Consider the following 20,643-nt stretch of genomic DNA (forward strand, 5'->3'; position numbering starts at 1 on the left):
TATTGAATTTCACAACACTTGCTGTTTCAGTGCTTTTAGATCTTTAGATGTTTCGTTGGTTTACTGAATTACAAGCATTTCACAAGTTTCTCTGGATTTTATTGATGATTATATTAAATTTATGCAGTCTACGCATTTTCTCAGTCCTTTTTGAAAAGATAGTTCAACCGGGGAAGCTGCAGATCCACTGACGGTCAACATCCTGACTAATGGCTTTTTGTTTGTTCCCCTGCCTCTTAAAAAGATGTCTGTAGGATTAAGGTCTGAGGCGTTTCCTGGACATGCACTAAAAGAGCTGATGCTTGCTTCATGATCCACTTAGTTCTGACTTTCTCCATCTGGCCTGGTGCACGATCATGCTGGAGATGAGCTTCTACTTCACCAAACTGTAGATGGAAGGCTGGAGGAGTTCCTCTGGGAGGATGTTTAGGTACCATTCCTAATTCAACCTGTGAGTGACTTGTTTTGATTGAGATTTTCTTTTCCATAGAGGGGCTATGTGAATAATTTGACAATGCTGGTTCAGGAGTTGGGAGTTTGTCATGTAACCAGTGGGCTGCCGTACAAACTCCAGCTCTATCCATCTCAGACGTTGTGTCCTTGAGCAAGACACTTCGCCCACCTTGCTTGCTGCTGGTGGCCTGACCTCTGTCAGTGTGCTCAAGACCAACCGAAGCTACAATGTAGCTTATCACCATCAGAGAGTGAATGGGTGAATGAGTGAGAACACCTTGGAGTTAATCAACACAGGCCATTCACCGTTTTAACTTATTCATACACTCTTCAGAACATTCTGGAGTTTATGCAAAAGGCCATCCTAAAAACCGAGTCATTTTCAAATGCTTTGGACATTATTGTAACTTTGTTCAAGGTAAACCTGTTCAGATTCTCCTCTATCATACTACAGATTCATCTGAACTTATGCAAAGTGCGGCAAGTCGACTTAAGCAATGATTTGATGCCATAAAATTAAAAAAAACTGGTACAAAAAGATGCATATATTATTTTATGCACTGACTACCACATTCCCCAAGAAGTAGACGTACAAAATGTTACACTTTCTTTTTTCTCTCAAATAAACAAACTATTAAAAATCAAGAAATTCAGGTAAAATGTAATTAAGCAGCACATGTTCACCACTAAGAGCCAAATAGTGGGCAGTGTTTATTTTTAAAAATAGCATCTTTTGACTTTTTCTGTTCAAATAGCAGATGGAACTATTTCCACATAAAATTCACATTATTGCTTTTGGTTTAAAGAGTTTCTTTTACATATCCTGACAGAAAACATCCGTCTTTACACGTTAACATGTAAATGATGATCTGATCCCGTTTCAGCTGTAGGGAATTAAAGGAAAGCCGACACAACTCAAATACGCTTCGCTCTGTTGAAGGATTTTTGGTCGTTATTGTCTGCCATTTCCATTTAATTAAAAGTCTAAATCAAACCTGCTGATTATGTAAACGTGTTCTTTCATGAAATGACTAAATTCGTCCAAGGATAAATCTTTGGCTGCCAAAAGTCGAGCCAAAGTGGAAGGGGCGAGAATGTCATGACAACTGGGGGGAAGGGGTGGTGAGGTTATGTGTAACTCATCTGTTTAGATCAAATTAAAGCATGAAGTTATGAATACTTAGGAGCGTGTCGGTTTGACTGACACGTTGCAGGTGAGCCATCGGCACTAGTGACTTGCTTCCTTCTGGAAGGCGTCAGCCTCGTGTTAAAAGTGGTACAGCCTTGAAGGCAGAGGGTAGCAGAGTCGATTAACTGCAGTTTCCTGGATAAAAGCACCCACCAACCCCCGTTAGCTTCGGATAGCTCGGTTAGCTCACAGCCACATCGGCTTAGAGCTTGATGGGTGTCAGTCATCTGCCCCCACTCTCACAGCCCCGCTCTCAGCTGGATTTTTGTATTTTCTGGGAGTGACGAGAAGCAGCCAAGATGGTGGTAGGAGTAACTGCCCACTGGGCTTCAATTCAGCTCTACAGAAACCTACAGGTTACAGCATGGAGGGTTTGTCCGTATTATATATACGGTCAATGGTTCATCCCATCAAATGAAATAATCACAAGAGTTAAATTTAAAGCCGCCAAAAAAACCACTTAAAAACAGACTTTCAGATCAGGCTGAAGAGAGAAGTAAAACGTAGCACCGTGTAGATTCATACCTTAGAAACGAGAGAACTGTGGATCTTCTTCAGAACGTCGTCCATCTCCAGCAGTTTGGGTTGGATGAGTGAACTGTGGGGTCCGCTGATGTGCCCGATGTGGTCCAGACCAAGGTAGTGGAGGATCAACACGTCCCAGTCATCTCGCTTCAGGGTGCGGTCCAAGTGACGGGTTACATTGTTGTCCACCTATAACACAACGAGGATATGCCAATGACATCACTGTAGCGTGAGGAAGTATGGGTTTTTCTGTGCCAAAGGTTGTATTTGCCCGGCTGGGTCGAAGCTGGGTCACCAGCAACTTTCACCCACAGATTAAGACCTAAGCCACCAGCAAGTCTACACGATCCCACAACAACCGAACATCTGGTCTCCAGAAGAAGGAGTTCTCACACAATCTAGCCATAATAAAAGAGTCTTACGCTTCCTTTGTTTATTAATGCTAAATAATCATTTTACCATTTTACTCATTATAAATGTATTTTAATCAAATGAATGATTATTATGCTTTGGGTAATCATAATGAACTATAATGAATCAATACTTAACTAAATAATGTTTTGAAGATGTTAGTGATGACCTTCACACTCGCTCACACAGGTCTGCATTCACAGTAACTCCAAAACACATTTGCTCTGACGCACAAGTTTGCTTTGGGAAGAGAAGTGGGTTTTGGTAAGTTAGTCAGTTCGGGTTTGACAACGAGAGAGAGCGGACGTGCTGAACAAACGCCAACGGGGAACGGAGCCGCCGGCTCTTCCCCCCCCCCACGCTATTCGGTCAAGCCAGACAGAATAGCAGAAATGCAAACCAGCTTACGCAGACTCGTCCCAGAGTCTTTGATTTCTGAGTTAATTTAAACTTGAGAAAGCGCATCTGCTAAACGCTTCATCAACGTGTACCGAGGTCAACTCTGGACCGGATCGTCGCACACCTCCGTCTCCTCTGCCAGCCAAGGTGTGACCTGGATAACATCCTCCGAGGTCCGGATCCGAAAAGAGGGTCCTATGTACGGTGAGGCAGAACACGACAGATAGCGTTCTGATGCAGTTTTTCTACTAAGAGCTAAGTTTAATTCAAACCATCATTTTTTTCACTCAGATTCGCCTTTTCTCTCCCTGAAGCAATCTCAGACACCTGCACGCACGCATTCATAATTCCATCATTCTCAAATCTTAGCACATCCAACACAAGGTCTATTTGTGCAAGCTTAAAATATCAACTGTTAAAGATTGTCCAACAAGGTTGCCAATGTTGATTATTTTCCTATGATTGTCATTTCAAATCATCAGTTTAAATTGAAGAATTAAAACTCTTAAATTTCAAACTTGTCTCTTCATTGAACTGAAACACAGACACACGGATATGATCGTCAGTTTATCGATGAAAACAACCTTTGAGTCTTCTTATCTCTATAAAATTTGGTTATTAATTTATTAAAATTAATATCTCAAATTAATATGTAGAATGGTTCCTCTTTAATAAAAGAGCCATGAACCATTACGCTACATCACCCTATGGCAACCCCACTTGGACAAATTACATTGCACACATTTTTTAAGCAACAAAGCATTAAAATCAATATGTTTGTTTATTCATGACGCTTTTATCCAAAGAGACGTACAACTGTTAACCTACAGAGTAGAGGTGCTGAAAAAAATCGATTCAAGTCTGAATCAGGATTTTTATTTATAGAGATTCAGAATGGATTCCAAGAACTCGAATTTTTGGCATGTTACAGGTTTGAGATGCACGTTTTTGATCTTTGTTAGGAGAGTCAGTACTCCGTTTACGTTTGTGGTCCCATAAATTGAGATGATTTGTGTTTGAATCTGCTGATAAGAGGGCACTTGAATGTAAATTTTTCCATACTCAGAAAATTTGAGATTTTCTCATATTTATTTTCTAAGTTGATAAATGAGTACTCAGGATTACTCATGTAACTTGTTTCTACACATACTTGAAAAGTATTTGACCATATTACTTTCAAAGCTACTGTTAGGCAACTACAGATTTGTTATATTTTACAAGGTAAGCAAAAATAAATGTTGCCTTTTGGTCAAAAGATTGTTTCTGTTTACAGTTTTAGAATCACTTTATTTTACATTGTAAATTTGCATTTTTGGAGCACGACCAGTTTAAAGTCAAATAAAAATGTCCCATAGCTTTAACTAACTTGTATAACAAAGTAGTTAATCCTGGAGCTGACACTCTTTGTTAATACTGATTGTGAATCGATTTAAATTGAGAATCGAGAATAGATTCTGAATCGAATCGGCACCCGAAGAATCGGAATCGAATCAAATCGTGAGTTGCTCTAAGATTCACATCCTTACTATAGGGCATGTTGTGATCTGTGGGGGAAACTGGAGTACCTGGAGGAAACCCATCATGCATGGGGAGAACATGCAACTCCACGCAGAAAGACTGCAGCCGGGTTTTGAACCTGCAACCTTCGTGCTGCGAGGCAGTTGAGCTAACAACTGCACCACCATGCAGCCCAATATCAGAGTCTAGCAACAAATGGCTCTCATACCAACTCATAGATGTGTTTCTGGATGTATTTATATAATTAACACCCCTAGATGTTTGTTTTCAGTAAATGTTTTGTTCTTTTGTTTCCCTCATTTGTTCTTGCCATTTATTCCATTAAAGTCTTGTAGTAAAATCAAACTGTGCCCAATTTAATAAAAAATCTCTAAAATGTATTATTTACCATGTAAGTAAAGAAAGCTGACCATTTTTTATTACAATGTGCAATCTGGGATTTCATAGTGGAGCAAATATCAGTTGCAAAGGTAAGGAAAGTAGTTCTTTGTAAAGTCGTCCAGGTTTCAAACGACAACAATAAACCTACTGCCCACAAAAAGGACAACCCCGAGCAGATCTGGCAACCCGAGCACATTTTGTGCGGAAATTCCGCAATTTGACCGGACCAACCAAAATCTCCTAAGTCAACGTGCCAACGTCCAGCCAATCATGAAGCATGACGTCATCTACAGGCGCTGGGCCCTGAGCAGATCTGGTACACTGATCTTGTGAAGATATGTTTTAACAGTCAAGAACCATTTCCCCAGTAGTTGTGCTTGATTTAATTCTGATGTTTAAAAAATTATATTTTTATAAAATGCCTAGAATAGAAGGTCTTGTTCTTTTTTTGTCCTACATCCAAACTCCTGAATGCCATCAATGTTTCCCTGAGTTCAGTAGAGAAAATAAGATCATGTGACGGTCTCAGATACACAAACTGACTCTTTATTTTGTGATGTACACAACTTGAGATTGTTATTGTTCCGTGCGATCCCAATGGATGTAGATTTGGTTAGCCCATTTCCTGGGAAAGGATCCTACCGTTACACTTTTGGGTGCAGGACACAACGTTGAGGCAGACCGTTAGGGGTTTTTCAACCCAATGTGCTAATGGGTGTGACCCACCACCTCACCCCTGCCACGTGGACCTCAAGGGATAAACCATCAATCCTGCTCAATGGTCAACTTTCCCCGCGGGGTCACCCATAAAGACAGTGGGAGGGTTATGGTCGATGCTGATTTTTAAAGGATTTTGTTGCAGATGGTGGTGGATATCTAAAGCTGGGTATTAAGGCCGATATTTACGTTTTAGCAGCACATTAATCGTGAAAGACACCTGAACACTCACTGTGTACAATATAAATTAAAAAAAAAATCAATACATCTTTTAATATTTATTGAACTTCAAAAGTGGGGTCCTTTGGGTCCTTTCTTCAGTCTTGTAGTGGTGGTGGTTGGCCACACAGGGGCCTGATTTTTATTTTATTTTTTATCGGCTTTTACAAATAATTTAGGCAAATATAGAAACAATTGAACATATCGGCCAGCCTCTAATAAAATGTTGGCACACTTCAGTGACAAAGCTTCATGTCAGCATTAGCAACAGAGCTAAAAGACATTCACAAGCAGTACAGCTCAGTATAGAGACCAGGGCCCTCATTTATCAAACATTGTGTAGAATCCTTACTAAAACCGTACTTAAGCTCTACAAAAAAAAAGTACTTACGCCAAGTAGGTTTGTGATCTATCAGACATGGAGTACGCACAGCTGCACGCAATCTCTGCTTCATAAATCTGAAACTATCTAGAAAGGTTCTCAGCTGCTTTTTAGTCACATCCAGCCCTCACCACGCCCACTTATTGCCATAAATAGTCAATGCAAAGTGCCTTGTGGATCTCGTGCATATACATAATCCGGCTGTTGCAGCGCTCCGCCAATGATGATGGCGACCGTAGATCAAGGTAGATCAAGGAAGTGCAATTTCACAGAAGCAGAAGTTGAGGTACCTGTGGGTGAGGTGGAGTAATGAAAAGAAGTGCTTTTGCAAAACAAATAAGAGAAAATCCACGGAGTGGCACAGCGTTGCTGAAGCCGTCAATGTTGTGAGTTCTTCAGAGAGATCTGTGGTGGATATAAAATAATGGTCCAATCGGGATTCGATCCCAAGACTCCTAGGTGAAAGTCACGCGCCCTAAGCAGTCACCCAAACGGAGATCTCCCCTGTACAAGTAGCCAGGGTGCATGATCAATCGGGTCACAGTGACAGGACACACACTGTCACAGACGCATGATGTTCTGTCTCAGTCTGTCCCCCTGCTGATATTCTGCATTCCCTATTCTGCGCTTCAGGCTGTGTGTGTGTGTGCGCGCGTGTGAGTGTGCGTGCGCATGTGTGTGTGCGTGCATGTGTGTGAGCGTGTGGGGGGTCATGTTCTGTGTGAAAACGAAGCAGTACAAGTGATAATGCTGCAGGATTTCATAATTGTATCCTTCTCAGCAGCAGCACTGCAGGTGCTCTCCATGTCCAAAATGTGCGTAAGCAAGGTCCTTAGTCAAGTTAAAGTTGCGCAAATTTTTCCGGTAAGTTTTCTTCCATAAATCCCAAGTTTGCGTGGAAAGTTGCTTACGCAGTTTTCCGACCCCATTTTGTGCGTAAGCAAGCTTGATAAATGAGGCCCCAGGGCCCTCATTTATCAAATGTTCGGAAAAACTGTCCTATATTCCCTAAGATCGAAATTTAGAATGTTCGTACTAACCGTCAAAAGACTGATTTACGAAAACAGTGGTGGCCTCTCCTACGCACGTTCCTCCGCAAACGTCTGACAATAAATCCCACCTGTGCGTACCCAGGTGCTCATGTCCACTCACTGTCAATTACATACAGAAACGCCGTCAACTAACCATATTTGGTCACGCTACGTCCTCAGCACGTGAAGGGGTTCTCTGTTTTTTTCCAGAAAAAATAAGAAAAACTTTATTGACAACAGGATCTAAACACTGGCTGCCGAAGCGCAACAAAACCAAACAAGTTGCAGAGGTTAAAAAAATCTGTCAGGTTCCCGTCAGGAATAAATAGATGGATTAGACAAATCGTAGAGTAACAGGTTTTCTTTTACATTTAAGGAGTTGTTCTGTTTGGAGTTAGTTTCATTTGGAAATGTTGTCTGAGAGTCATTCAGACTGGTATGATCGGGGAGCAGAGGAGATTCTGGAGGATTCTCATAGTTGTAAAATAAAATATGAGCTGGAATCGGATTCGTGAGGTTTGTATGTCGCGCCACAAAGGGTCCCAAATCACAGCGTAGCAGAAGGATTTCCTCTGAGATCAGAGCACTCACGGAGAATGCGTTCCCTCCAGAGAGCACACTCTGATAAATCCTCCAATAACACAGATCAGCCATGATATGTCAGATTCCTGTTTCACGTGTCTTTTATTGATTTTAGCACTAATTACGCACAAAAGCCATTTTTCCACCAACATAATTACCTACTGGGTAAATATAATTTATGGACGAGGAACATCACGAGGAAGCATTGTTACTCAATAAACTAGACTGATACTTGGTTCAGAACTTCTCCTTTATTCCACCATGACACCATCGAACTCCCGCACAAAAAGGCCGTGCCTCCGGAAGCAACCACACACTTTCAGAATAAAAGCATATATGCCAACAGGACATTTGTTTAACATAAAAGCATTATTAACAGCATAACTGAGACCTTCAAAACTGCTGTTCCCCCATTCTACCACTAGATGCTGTTCCTACGTGTGGTCACAGCTGTTATTATATTTAGGAACATTTTCACGCACAAGTACAAATTGCTAAATACCACACAATGCTTAAAACCGTTACCACGCACAGAATACACACAGTTCTGTTTGTAAGTACGGTTGATAAATAAAGGCCCTGGCATTGTTACCATCTACTAACTCTGCCTCATTAGACTTGCTGAGCCAAACCGGAACTGTGAAGCTAACGGGAACTGTGAAGCTAACGGGAACTGTGAAGCTAACGGGAACTGTGAAGCTAACGGGAACTGTGAAGCTAACGGGAGCTGTGAAGCTAACGGGAGCAAGCACATGTGGCTACCACCTCATGGCAACAGTTCATCACAAAGATCACAAAAATGCCTTTAATACAGTTGCATGCAAGTTTAGCTTCAGAGGGTCACGGTAAAAGTGGTTCTGCACACCGCTCTGTACTGATCAACTCTGGGAATCTTACAAGCTTTTTTAGCATGCAGACGCTGCATGTTGCATGATGGCACCTTGAGAACTCTTCTTAAAATACCAAGAGGGGAGTGTGAGTCAGATGTGTGTAACAGCAGGAGTTTGCCCTTTTAAAACACTGCTGTGAAAGTTGATGCAGTGAAAGTTGATGGTCTATTTTATGAGTCGAATAGACGGTTCAGCAAACAGCATTTTTCCACCACTCACAAATCTTCATGTGAGTCGTTCCCGCCTCTCATCCAGTTAGAGGCTGAAGAGTCTGTGTGTGAACTGACTATTCTTAGTGATTGTTTTGGATGTTTTTACATTTTTAATATATTTTTATTTATTTAATCATGCTTTTTATGTAATGTTTTTATCTGTGTAATTGCCGGCGTGGATCTGTCAATAAAGTTTCACTGACTGAATCAACTTTTATTAATCCCTCTGAACAGGGAAATTCAGTTTTCAGTAGTGGAGCGTCTTCGACAGAGAAATCTGTTTCATCAAGAAAACATATGAAAAAAACAACTATAATAAAAAATACAGTGTAAAGAATATGAAAAGAAAGTGGAATTCATTGATTCAAACGTCACATTTGTTAATAATGGTATTTTCTTACCACTAGTTGTTCAGACCTTAACCTAAGACTCAGATTTGGGCCTTTGAATCTTAACCTTCTGAGACCTGAACCTGTATTTGATGCGATTTAAAAGAAAAAATACATCTAACTATTACAAGGAAGTGTACTCTCATTAACGGAGACAAAATTACAAATATTAAAATAAAATAAAAGTTTCATTAAGTAAGAAATTAGTCTAATATCCTATAAAAAAGAAAGAAAACTAAACATTTTCAACTTTGTCTATTTTACGGGTCTATAAATAATAACAAAAAGGTCTAAGGTGAAGATAATAAAATTATATAGTGCAAGGGGCCAATGCCCACATATGTGGACACACTAGGAGCTTAAAGTTATAGTGTGTAGTTTCCTGGCCCTTGGGGGCAGTACTAGGGTCGCAAGGATTAACCGGTTTGACTAGTAACCGCAGCGCTTCACACCCTGGTTAACCCTTTAAGACCGGCGGGAGCGCAGACGCTCCTATTTGCATATCTGTGTTCAAATGCTTGTAAAACTGAAACTATATAAGATAGAACAAAAAAATTTTTTGCATATTAAACCAGAGGAGTTACACTTATATCTCACACAGTGAACTTGACCCAGAGCGCTGCGTATTTCCGCTAATTTATTTGCAAAAAACAACCAAAATGCGCAAATTACAAAAGCGTTTCAGTCAGACACAGACGCTGTTTCGTTCTGATCTGCAGCTCACACGGCTTCACGTGCTAGAATAAACGTCCTCACGTTGTCAACGTGAACTGTCACATGATTATCACTCGCCCAATCACCTGCTTTGACGTCATTTCCCCGCGAATCGTAGTTTTATTTGTATTCCCAGTCTTTCGGCTTTTTCTTGTGGTTTTTTGCAATAATACTTTTAGACACACACATCCTACACATATCACACACTCAGTACAAACTCCCGACACACTCACACACCACTACGAACGTTTTGATGAATAGCGAACCCGCAAAACTATACACCCTCCTTGAAGCGGTTGACGCCATTACAGCGCCGGATGAGGATGGAGTTTCTGTTTCCTCATCCGGATTCTGCCGACAGTGGGGAGGAAGCTGACTTTATCGAAGGAGTTGATCCGTCATACAATCTGTCATATGTATAAATTCATGAAATATTCTTTATTGTTATTATTATTAGTGAGAGAAAAGGGCAAATATAAACTACTGAAAAATTTGTGACTGATATTCAACATTATTATATTAGACTCCTGCTGAATGGTTTTATTTTTGTTCTGTGTGCAGTGGTGATGAAGTTGAGGAGGAAACTGAGATCTCCTGCACCTCTGAGGCTTCCTGGGCACCAGAGAGAGGCGGAGGGAGAGGAAGGAGTCAGAGGAGAAGACCTCCAGGAAAGAGAGGTGACTGCTCCAGGTCAGAAACCGTTTCTTTTCATGAAGCTGCCTGGAAAAGTGAAAAGGATCCTGACAACTTCTCACATCCTGCACCGCATTTCCTGCCAAAAAGAAGGCCAGGTATACAGCCACATGTTTCCGAACATATGAACAATCCGCCTCCATCTGAGCTGTTCAAGATGTATGTTGGCAGGGCTAACATCAAAATTCTGTGTGCCAACACTAATAAAAATGCAGAAAAAAATATTGCTGCAGGCGAAAAATTCAAATGGACTGAGGTGACGGAGCCTGAGATGTATCAGTGCATTGGGATAACACTGTACATGGGGATTTTGAAGCTGCCAAAGGTCAGAGATCTTTGGTGTGCCAGTTCAATTTTTCATGTGCCATATCTTCCGTTTCGCTAATGGTGCGTTCGCTTTCTCCTCAGAACTCCGAATTCCCGACTAGAAGAACATGAACGCGCTCGTAAGTTTGGCTTCACTTTAATAAATGTGACGGGTGAAGACGAAACTAGTGACAACGATCTAAGTGTGAGGCATCGTTTTAATCTGCTCCAGCAGCTAAATAAACCGTTTAAGATAACGTTAGCTTGGTATGTTAGCTTCCATTGCTACCACCGTTATCAGCTAATGGTGCGTTCGCTTTCTCCTCGGAAATTCTAACTTCCCAGTAGGAAAAATCACATGAAAAAACGACGGCAAAAGGAATGAAGATACACAGTAAATTTAGTTCACAGTAAAGATGTTTGCTTCAGTTTAATTATCAGCTTATAAAACTACAAGGACAATGTTAAAATACAAACAGTTGAATGTTATTTATCGTGATATTTATCAAATATTGTTATATATTGAGAAAAATATATATCTAATTATAAAAGAGAATTAAAATATTAAACACTCAAATGTATCGAAAATTGTTACCGTTAAGTACCGGTATCGATTCCTAGGTACCAGGAATTAGTACTGGATCGATTCAAATGTCAAAGGTACCCATCCATATGAGTGACCCTGTGGAAGATGCCCTCAATGACAGCAAAAAAGGCACAGATGGCTATACCATACCATACCATACCATACCATACCATATTTATTTATAGAGCACCATTTCAAAATAGCATGGCAGCTAACTAAAGTGCTGTACATAAAAAAGCCAAATGCTTGATCAAGAAACACAATAAGAACAGGCAAAATACATAAGAACAAAGGATAAATAGTCGGAGATAAAAAATTCCTACTAAAAACAATAAAATAGGAGAACAGTTAACAGCACTATAAAAATAAAATAATGCGACGAATGATTAAAAACATTTGAAATGGCACAAATAAAACAAAATAAAAAACCAGATGGTGCGAGGTGCCAAAAGTGAGCTACTGAATCATAAAAACGGAATTAAAAACTCAAATCTGGTGCTAGATTGTCATGAAAAGTGTCACGGAGGGAAGCCAATGCTAAAGAATACGCCCGCTGTATGACAGTTTACGTGTAGCCTGCAAAGTCGTGTACCACCCCCAGCAAAGCCTCTCTGTGGAGGAGCGTATGTTTGCCACCAAAGCCAGGACTGCCATGAAGCAGTGCATTAAAAATAAGCCATAAACGTTTTGTTCTTTGACAACACAGGCTACATGACAATAACATGAAGATAGTCTCCTACACCTATCTCCTGCATTAGCTTCTGATAGAAAACGGACAGTGAAACTCTAGGATTAGAAAAGCCTGACAGATCTACGTCACGCTGTTACTTAACATTCATTGACTCATCCATCTTGACTTGTGACGAGGAAGGATGTTGTTGGTTTAGCTTCCAGGAAACGGAGGCTCCGCCACACAGCAGAACTCTTCCAGGATTGTGTTATTTGTGGAGATAAAACATCAACATTGCAAATCGGTAGTAGAGTGAATTTTTCAAAGAAAAATCTCTGAAAATGATATCTTTAGGTGTTCAAAGCCTTTATAGAATGTAATCGTGCCTTTATCAATCATTTATAGAATGTGATTTATTTATGTTAATACAGATGAGACATCAATTAATGTAAAATAATCGTGGTAATTGTGAAACTGTGACTATTTCTCATTCTATAGTCGTACTACTAAAATGTATCATCGTTGCAACCCTAGACAATACATACAAACATTTCAGAGTAGTTTTACACCATATCAACGTTTCCCCTACATAAGCTCAGGCGTGGTGCAGCACCACGCCTGAAATTCTAGCGCCACGGCTATGAAATCACCTTGGCATTGTAACAGCCCGTGTCTGTAACCTGGTGCCTATCGGCTTTGGTTGAACTTGATAAATGATTTATATGTGTGAAATACAGTTTGGAGGTTATTAGGGTTCCAAGCCCAAAGGGCATTGGAACCCTATTGTTTTTCTACGGATTTTTCATTCATTATTATTCTTCTCCGCTAATACTGTATGGGGGCAAGAGCCTGAAATTGCCAGGAAAAATCTGATATGGCAGTCTGATAGAAAATCCTGACAGCTACTCAGGTTCGAAAATTTGGACCCTGAGTCACCTAGGTGGCGCTATTGCGGAGGTTAATACGTTTGAGCTACTAGCTCCCAAACCATAGGCCCTACAGTCAAAAAACTTTATATGGACATGATCCTTGGATGATTCTGCATCTTTTTTGTATTGGCCACGCCCATTTCCGCCTAACTAGATTTTTTGCTAGATCTCCAAAAACGCAAAACTTAGTTTTAATCACCTATTCGTCATTTTTCGTCGAATCAACTTCAACCTTTGAACATATGATCTATGGAGGAAGAGAAGTTGTTGTGATGAAGAAAAACGCGGAATTATTGAAAATTGGGTTAATGACACCATGTCAAATTCAGTGCGCTAGCTAGCACATGTCCTAATTGTCTTTGTTTTTGTTGCTGATTTCGACCCCTCAGACTTTGATGGTCCTTTAGTTAATTCCATCGAGAGAACAGAATGCTGATTGTAGTTTTCTGGATCTGCTCAGGGCTCTGCGGCTGCCAATGACATCATACTACAGCAAGATCGCTCGGTCAAAATATATAGCATCTCTCCCTTGATTCTGTTCTTTCATATATGTTTTGGAAAGAGTTCAGCAGTTTTGTTATGAAATTTCTGTTCCTTACTACCTAAATGTTTTCAAACGTGGTAATGTAACTCCCGTTAGTCGTACGTCCAGCCAATCATCTAGTGTGATGTTATCAACAAGCACAGTCCCCGAGCCGCCCAGAAGTAAACATGGCATCTAATATGGCGTCCCCTAAAGACACTAGACCCATGCCCTATGTACTTCAGACTAGGGCTGCAACGATTCGTCGACGTTGTCGACAAATATCGACAATGAATTTCACTGTCGACGTTGTCGCCAGACGTGCTTTTTCCGACCGCGTGAGACATCTCGCTTCATTACAATCTCTGCCGATAGTCGCACATGCGCAGTAGCTTGTCTGCTGAGCGCCAACTAACAGAAATGGCGGCGTCCAACACAGCAGCTACGCGTACCAAAACATCTAAAGTTTGGGAGCATTCCAGCCTGGATTTGGTAAATAAAAAGATGACCTGCATAATTTGCAAAGCAGTCCTCGCGTATCACGGCAGCACGTCGCTGATGCATGAACACTTAAAGAGAAAGCACGTCGGACAGTTGAATGAAACAGAGTCTGATCACCTCGGTAAGATTTAAATAACACGAAAGCCAACATGTTTTGTTTTGGACGTACGTTGTACATTTTTTAAACGTATTTTCACTTTTTAAAAAGAGAGATTTAATGTTATGCCCGACTGTGCCTGACAAAAGTATTTTAATTTCATTTATGCATTTATGTCTGTACTGACTGGGCACTGTGCCTAATTGGTGTTAGACGGCATTTTTATTTACCGTTAGTATGAATCGGCCTGTCAGCAGCAAAGTTCAATTAAATATGCATTTTCCATTGAAGTACCCTTCTTTCTTGTGTTTATCATCATTTTCACATAATTAAAGCAATCTCGAGCTAAACTTAAGAAACATTTAGTAATTATCCGATAAGTCGACTAATCGTTTCAATAGTCGGTGACTAGCCGACTGTTAAAATAGTCATTAGTTGCAGCCCTACTTCAGACACAATTTTAATGGTTATATGTTATGAAGCCACCGTTATTTTTCAACGACGGGTCATTTCCAACAACGTTTTGATGGATATTTCCAGATATTAATGATAAAAATAAACATTGTCTCTTTAAAGCTCAGAATGTCTGTTGTTGGTTTTAATACTGCGTGTGCAATGTGCTCCACCTCCCTTTACTAATATTACACTTCTCCTATCAGATGAACCCTCAGAGCCAGTTTAGACTGTAGTGACTGACATAATACAGCAGACGGTGTTGTGAACGTTGTAGTGACCGAAGGAGAGGAAGTGGTTTTGGGTTGTTTTCATGTTTTCTGTTAAATATTCCACAGTGAAACACAGTCCCACTAAGCATTTTTATTTCAGGCGTAAATGACGAACCTCCTGAGTGTGGACTCAGCTCTGTGCCTCTTTTCATCAATTAACCAGATCTCCGTTTTACCTTGTAGACCAAAACATGACAGACTGCACAGAACTGATGCAACATATAACGTAGATCTCATCCCTAACAGAAAATCATGTTGCAGGTAGAAAACTTTCCTAAAAAAAAACAAGATTTCTTTTCTAAAGATTTCTGCTGGATTTCATCTCATAAACCTTTAGAAACATCCAAAATCTATTTTACTGTGGCAGCTGTGTGGTGTGAGTCACATCTAGCTCCATATAGCTGAGCACTTTCATTTTAAACATCAATCTTATGACCAACCTGGGAAAAGAGCCTCGTGTCACTTATTTTATCATCCTTTATGAATCATTTTTAAAACTCCTCTAACACATAAACCACCCAGAGCTGTAACCCTTTACTGATAATCGGAGGCAGTCGGTTCCTGCAGCATCTACTCCCCTACATCGTACATACCTCGGTGTAGTCCGACACAAAAAAGGAGGTGGTTCCATCGTACTCCATGAAGTGTTTTGGGAAGAGGCGCACCCAGGTGTCGTCTCCATAGAAGATGATCCTCTTGCCTGCTGTATTCGCCTGCCAAATGAGATTGTCTTCCAAAAGCGCAGGAGAATTCAGGTTCATGACCACATCGATGAAGCCTGGGATGCTGCCAGTGGTGAGAGCCTGCAGAGGAACACGGCTTTGTTACTGTCCTTCAAACAAAAGGCAGCTTAACCCAACATTTAAAGCAGCTAATTACATGCATCTGTTTTCGTCCTGAAGATCAGAACGTGAATGAACTGGAAATACGAATGAATGTATTTTAATCTGACTGGTTGATCTAAGATTACAAACCAAACCAAGTCTTTTTATTTTCCTCTGGAGAGAAATGAAAAGCTGAATCAGGGCGGTGGAGAAAACTCATGACCACTTTTACTCAGACGTTTTACATTTCCAGAAAGAAAAACAATACTAGTTGCAGCTTTGATGCTGCTGTTGTGTCCTTGGGCAGGGCATTTAACCCGCCTAGCTTGCTGGTGGTGGTCGAAGGGAGCAGTGGCGCCATTGAGGGGCAGGCCTCGCCTCTGTCGGCGCGCCCCAGGGCAGCTGTAGCTACATCAGAGCTCATCCCCAACAGCATGCAAATGTGTGGATGACTGATTGTGTTGTGAAGCGCCTTGAGGGGCTGCAGAACAACAAAGTCATGAAACAAAGTAAAGGCGGGAGTCCACCCCTTCACACGGACTTCCAGAGCCTTCCAGAGCCGACGCTGTTTCGAGGTGTGTCTTTCCTGTTCTACAGTTCAAAAGGGTCACGTTCTAATCACCGATTTTTTAAACCAGTGAATGGACCGGACCGCCAAGGATGCTGGAGTGGGTCTACGGGGAGATGAGATAGTTGGTTCGGCCAGAGCTTGACAACAAAATGTCAGCCGATGTGCCTCGGTCTGCCAAGAGCAGGTAGAGGTACTAAACCTCCAGTGAGACCATATTTCTGCACACCGGACAAATCATAATGAAATTTTAAGGAAGTCTTTATTGGTTGGACATTTAATGCTGATTTATGTTTAGAGTCAACCCGGTTCTCTTAACCCATCTTCTACTTTACCAGCTTTTATAGGTTGTTTAACTTTAACTGAACTATAAACACACTGCAGTTACTTTTACAGTGAAACAGCTTTAAACCGCTAAGCAGAAAATCTAAGCTGGGCAAAGAAAGCAAGAACTGTCAAAAAAGTTGTTTTATTATTATTCATCACTAGTTTCAGTCCAGCCGCAGGATATTTATGTTTTAGAGGCACATCTCTAAATTAACATTTAAAAGGTTTGTGTCGATTATCCAATCAATCAACATCCTCGTATAAAACGATACGAGTTAAGACTTAAGCCTTTTCAGTTGTTCCCTTATTGTTTATGTTAGAGAAGGCTACGAGTAGGAATTGAAGCAAAACTAATCTAGTGAGCTACCATCCTGAGCTCAATTATTATCTTTCCATCTTGGTGATTGTAAGCTCCTGACAGTGCAGGTGTTTGTTTCAGGGACGGGCGAATGACTCTGCTATAAAACAAGCGCCTCTTACTGCCCGTTCAGCTGCATGGAGCCCCCGGTCTATTAGAAATGTGCTGTATGACAAATATTTTTAAAAAACCACAGGGACAGAGTGTATCCAGATAATTCTACGGAGCCACGTTGATGTCTCCGTGAAAAACGATAGAAGAGAAACAGGCTACATCATGTTCCCTCGATGCCAAAACACAAGACATGGAGGAGCTGCCCAGATCAATCAGCGTGCTAATTACCGACTCTCAGTGTGTGTCTACAGGTGCTGATGAGCCTCAGAATGAGTGTCAAATACAGGATCGGTGCAGTATACAGACGTACTCTGGCATGGGGATGAAAACCTGTCAAAGGTGCCAAAAATACTGACGGAAGGAGCTCCATTTCAAGTCCTCCAGCTTGGCAATACGACTTTTCAGCTCCCTTCACAGTAATTGCTTTCTGGTTGCTGCTGGCGGGGAGACTTTCTACCATCAACTGAGAAATATCCTCAATCATCTCAGGCCTTGAACCTGATAACAGAGATGTATACTGGAGCTGTTCTTACTAAGAAGGCAGATTCAGACACCCACAATGCATTGCTGCTGTTGTTGTTGTGGTTAAATGCATCCTGCAGCTTAGCGATGCTCTCCAGTCAGAGTTTTGCTCAACTTGTTGAAACTTTTATTTTTGTGCTCTCACAAAAGCATCCAAAAACACAAACACACACATTCATATTAGGTGTAGGAGTGGTGCATGTCAATTATTATCCACAGAGAGATAACGATGCAAGTTAGCTGCTTCTGTCACATCAGATAACTGGGTGCAATGCAGTGATGTGAGGCAGATGAAAAGGCAGCAGGTCTGCAATGCCCCCTGGTGGTTACACACACACACACACACACACACACACACACACACTTTTTTCAAAGCCTTTTAGACGGCAGATCTTCTGAATCACTTCTAGGTCAGACTGGCGAGCGTAGGCGTCACAAACAGCCACCATGACTGTGATGCTCCAGCTGCAGTGACACAAAATCACTGATGTCCTGTGGTATTCTAATGGGAATCCACTACTCTGCAAAATATTGACTCAGCTTTCAGTCTCATAATTAAAATTTCATTATTTCACTCAATAACAATGACTTATCAAGTGATCTGGAAGTATATGAACTGGTGCAGTCCTTCTGGAGAGCTGCGGTTCAGCTTGTAGCCTCTCATATCCCCAACAAAGTAAAGTTTCCTCGACAGGATGTCACAGTCGCTTTTTCCATCTTGTGGAGGGTACAGTTCATGATTATCTAAATGCAACGACAATGTGTATTTTTTACCATTTATTTCAAGAAATATCCATCAAAATGTTGTTGAAAATGAATAAAATGACGTCCAGTCATTGAAAATATTGGCGGCTTTTTAACATACAACCATAAAAATCGGGTCTAAAGTACATAGGGCATGGGTCTAGTGTCTTTGGAGAACGCCATTTTAGACACCATGTTTCCTTTTGACCAGCTCGAGGTCTTGCGTCTGTCGATGACATCACACTAGATGATTGGCTGGACGTACAACTCACGAAAGTTACGTTACCCCGTTCAAAAACATTTAGGCAGTAAGAAACATGAATTTAATAACAAAACTGCTAAACTCTTTCCAAAACATACGTAAAAGAACAGAATTGAAAAGGAGACGGAACATATTTTGGTCGAGCGGTATTGCTGCAGTATGATGACATCATCGGCAGGCGCAGGACCATAAGCAGATCTGGAAACTACAGCACCAGAAAACTACATTCGGCAACTAAAGGACCATCAAAGACTGAGGAGTCGCGCCGAGGTCGCATGCTTTCAGCTCCTCAGGTGACATTTACCGTAATGTTTTTTTTTAAACTAGCGACAACCACGGTGATATGGCCTAAAACTACCCTGAAATGTACGTACTGCCCCTATTGGCAGGAAACTACACACCGCCAACTTAAACTAGTAGGTTTTCAAATAATCAAACCAAGCTAAATTCATTTTTAGGGAGCTAGACTTTTTAGTACCCAATGCAGATCTGGATATGTGCACTTAAAATATAAAGTACATGGCATAGGTAATTTTGTGTTGGAACTACTAAAACATGCAAAGTAAAATATAATTGAATGTAAGTAAAAATTACTGAGACAAACTAGTACAACATACTTAAAAATTTGCTTGTGGTTTACTACCATTAAAGTATTTTCAACACAGAAAAAAATAGTTAAGTAAACACATTTCTAAATATGTTGTACAAGTTTGATTTGGTTGAAATAATTTTTAATTAAGTTCATTTTATTTTGGATACATTAATAGCTCCAACATAACTATCTAGTTCTTGGTACTTATAATTTTGAGTGCAACTGGTTTGCATATGTTTTTCTTGAAGTAAGCAGAACTAATCAGATTTTACAGTGTAAGAATCTCAATCCGACATTGTAATTTTTATTTTACAGCACTGACTTGCAGATCTATTAAAGTTATTCTAATTGATGAATCCGGGTTTTAGTAGAGTAGGGAGACAGTTTACTAACAAAGATCACAGAACTAAAACACAGCTATGAATGAGAGATACACACTACCATAAACATGAAATGGTGGTATTGAAAAAAGCCTAAAATATCTATAAACATCATTTTAAACAGTGTTTATGAACTCTATGCTATGCAGGATTGGGACAACTTTCTCTGAGTGACTGGTCACCACAAAACATACACAAACGCACAAACACATGGAAACACAAACAGAGGTCAAGGAGCTTTTCCTAAATTAAGTCAAGAAAAAGTTTTATTTTTCAAGTTAAAGTTTAATTTAAACTAACTTGGACTTTAAGCATAGAACTGGCATAATTTTCACTGATCGTCTCTGATCAAGCGGTTCTTTCCTCTGACCCAGCAAAGCGTTGGTGTCGTACTACAACATGGGTGATCTAAAACCATAGCCCCCAACGGGCTCAGGAGCTGAGTGTCGACATAGCGATCAGATTCCTGTCAAGAAAAAAGGCCTTAATAAGAACCCTGTTTCGATGCTAGAGATTGGACTGGGGTATTTCTACTTTCTTCTGTTAATGAATACATCATAAATACATCATATCGACGCCAAAAAATGTTAACGAACCAAACTGTCGACCAATCAGTATTCTTCCTGCATTAAGTTAAATTATAGAAAGCATTGTATATAACCAGATTAAAGAATTATTTACCAACACTCCTAGGAGAGAACATATCACACCTGTACTGGCGCGGCTCCACTGGCTACCCGTAAACTTTAGGGTCAAGTTTAAAATCCTGATTTTTGTTTTTGAGGCCCTGAACGGTCTGGCACCGGATTACCTGTCGGATCTTGTCACTAGATATGTGCCAAACCGGGCGTTGAGGTCTGCTGATTGCCTGCTGCTTCGTGTTCCATTAATGAAATACAAAACGCGGGGG

The 20,643-nt window shown here is 40.6% G+C and overlaps 1 protein-coding gene across 2 annotated transcripts in view; it reads right to left on the reverse strand.

Annotated features, from left to right (window-relative positions):
• The window catches only part of pigg (phosphatidylinositol glycan anchor biosynthesis class G (EMM blood group)), a 209,385-nt gene that overhangs the window by 180,957 nt on the left and 7,785 nt on the right, over positions 1 to 20,643 (reverse strand). For both annotated transcript variants that reach the window (XM_015953332.3, XM_054737951.2), the window contains exons 3-4: positions 15,636 to 15,845; positions 2,168 to 2,356 (exon numbers count right to left, since the gene is read on the reverse strand). In XM_015953332.3, coding sequence (XP_015808818.3) covers positions 2,168 to 2,356; positions 15,636 to 15,845 — 399 coding nt within the window. The remainder of the gene's footprint in view (positions 1 to 2,167; positions 2,357 to 15,635; positions 15,846 to 20,643) is intronic.

This window comes from Nothobranchius furzeri, chromosome 1 (assembly GCF_043380555.1).
Source record: "Nothobranchius furzeri strain GRZ-AD chromosome 1, NfurGRZ-RIMD1, whole genome shotgun sequence".
NCBI lineage: Eukaryota > Metazoa > Chordata > Actinopteri > Cyprinodontiformes > Nothobranchiidae > Nothobranchius > Nothobranchius furzeri.